Here is a 2036-nt window from a genome sequence, read left to right on the forward strand (position 1 = left end):
AGGAAAAAGACTGTGGAAGAAGCCATTGAAGTGATTGAGACAGTGGCTGAGAATGAGTACTACTATGCTTCAGAGAGACACAACACTAAGGGAGTCATGGAGCTGAACCATGTTGATACAATTCTAGCCCAAAACAAGGTGTTTGCCAAGCAACTAGCAGAGCTCACCAGGAAATTAGGAACAAGTCAAGTGGCTGCAATACACACACAAGATCAAGAGGAGGTAAGCATTGAAGGAGGTGATTGGGAAGAGGCCAACTATGTGGGAAATCAACAAAGGCAATCATATGATCCACATTCCAACACTTACAACCCAGGATGGAAAAACCACCCAAACTTTGGGTGGGGAAACCAGCAAAGCCAACCACAAAACCACAAACATTACAACCACAACCAACATAACAATTCCACATACCAAAACTCCAACCAAAGATCATACCAAGCCACACAAAACACTTACTCCCAACCACCATATCATGGCCAAAATAATCAACCTACCCAATCCAATCCGAACCAACACTTTCAAGATCAATTAAACAGGATAGAAGGAATGGTAGCAACCATGGGTCAGGACATAAGTGAGTTGAAAAGCTTTAGGGATGATGTGAGATCGACCTTAAGGAACCATGGTGAAAAACTCAAGTGGATGGAGTCTCGAGTAGGAGAGCTATCTCAACAGGCCCCCAAGTCAACTGCAGTGTTCCCTAGTGACACAGAAAAGAATCCTAAAGGGGAACAAAAGGGAGAGAGATGGGAAGAATGCAAAGCCATCACCATATTGAAGGAAGTCTTAGAAGAAGAAGGAATCAGACCCTCAGAACAGGAGCCAGAAATCTTGAAGGAAGGTGTGGAAGAAGCTAAGCAGGAAAGTGAACTTGAGCAAGCCAAGGAACTGCACAATGAAGGCATGCTGGAAACTTACCAACCAAGAGCACCATTTCCTCAGAGGTTAGGAGGAGGTGAAAAAGGGAAAACATATTCAAGGTTTTTAGAGACATTTAAGTCTCTCCATATCAATATTCCCTTTCTTGAGATTCTCCAGCAGATGCCTACACATATCAAGTATTTGAAGGAATTGCTGAGCAAGAAAAGAGTTTTGAAGGGAGGACAAACTGTAATAATGAACAAAGAATGCAGTGCCCTCATCAAGAAGGACATAGTCTCTAAGAAAACAGACCCAGGAAGTTTTCATATCCCCTGCATCATAGGGGAAACAAAAATTGACAGAGGATTCTGTGATCTGGGAGCTAGCATAAATGTGATGCCTCTGACTCTTATGAAGAGGCTACAACTGAATGGGGTGAGATCCACTGATGTAATCATACAACTGGCTGACAAAACTCAGAAGCAAGCTGAATGGGTAGTTGAGAATGTGCTGGTGAAAGTGGGAAATTATTTCTTCCCCACAGACTTTGTCATTTTGGACATGGAGGAAAGCTACCTACACCCTATCATTCTGGGAAGGCCATTTCTAGCCACTGCTAGAGCGCTCATAGATGTAGAACAAGGAGAGCTAATCTTGAGAGTACATGATGAACAGCTCATTTTCCATGTTTTCAAACCTGCATCTGAGCCTGAACCAGAACTTGAAAAGCCTAAGGATGATAGCAGCCATCTGTGTTTGGAGGAAAGCAATCCAGCAGCTGAAACTCTGAAACAGTCCTTGGAAGGCAAACAAGAATTGCAAGAGTTAAAGCCACAAGAATCAATAGAAACAGATCAGAAGGATCCTCCTGGCATAAGGGTCAATGAAGAAATCCTCAAGAGAGAGGGAAGAATTGTAAAGAAATTGCCAAGAGGGTGGAAAAGAGAGAAGGAAGAATTGTAAAGAAATTGCCAAGATGGTGGAGAAACAAGAAAATTCCCACTGAAGGTTTCTCTCCGGGAGATAAAGTGATATCAAGTCATTATCTGCCAATCCCACCTGGCCTCAAAACCATTCTTCCCAGCTCCCTTAAGTGTTCACAATCAGGAAAGTTCTTTCTATGGAACATTTGGAAATCATGAAGGAATCAAATGGGGACGTTTTCATAGTGA

At 42.7% G+C, this 2036-nt stretch overlaps 1 protein-coding gene across 1 annotated transcript in view; it reads left to right on the plus strand.

Annotated features, from left to right (window-relative positions):
* LOC127748305 (uncharacterized) overlaps positions 1 to 1827 on the plus strand; it is a 2282-nt gene extending 455 nt beyond the window's left edge. Inside the window, exons 2-3 of the mRNA XM_052262550.1 lie at positions 3 to 222; positions 571 to 1827. Of these exons, the coding sequence (XP_052118510.1) occupies positions 3 to 222; positions 571 to 1827 (1477 nt within the window). The remainder of the gene's footprint in view (positions 1 to 2; positions 223 to 570) is intronic.
* The last annotated feature ends 209 nt before the right edge of the window (positions 1828 to 2036 follow it).

This window comes from Arachis duranensis, chromosome 1 (genome assembly GCF_000817695.3).
Source record: "Arachis duranensis cultivar V14167 chromosome 1, aradu.V14167.gnm2.J7QH, whole genome shotgun sequence".
NCBI lineage: Eukaryota > Viridiplantae > Streptophyta > Magnoliopsida > Fabales > Fabaceae > Arachis > Arachis duranensis.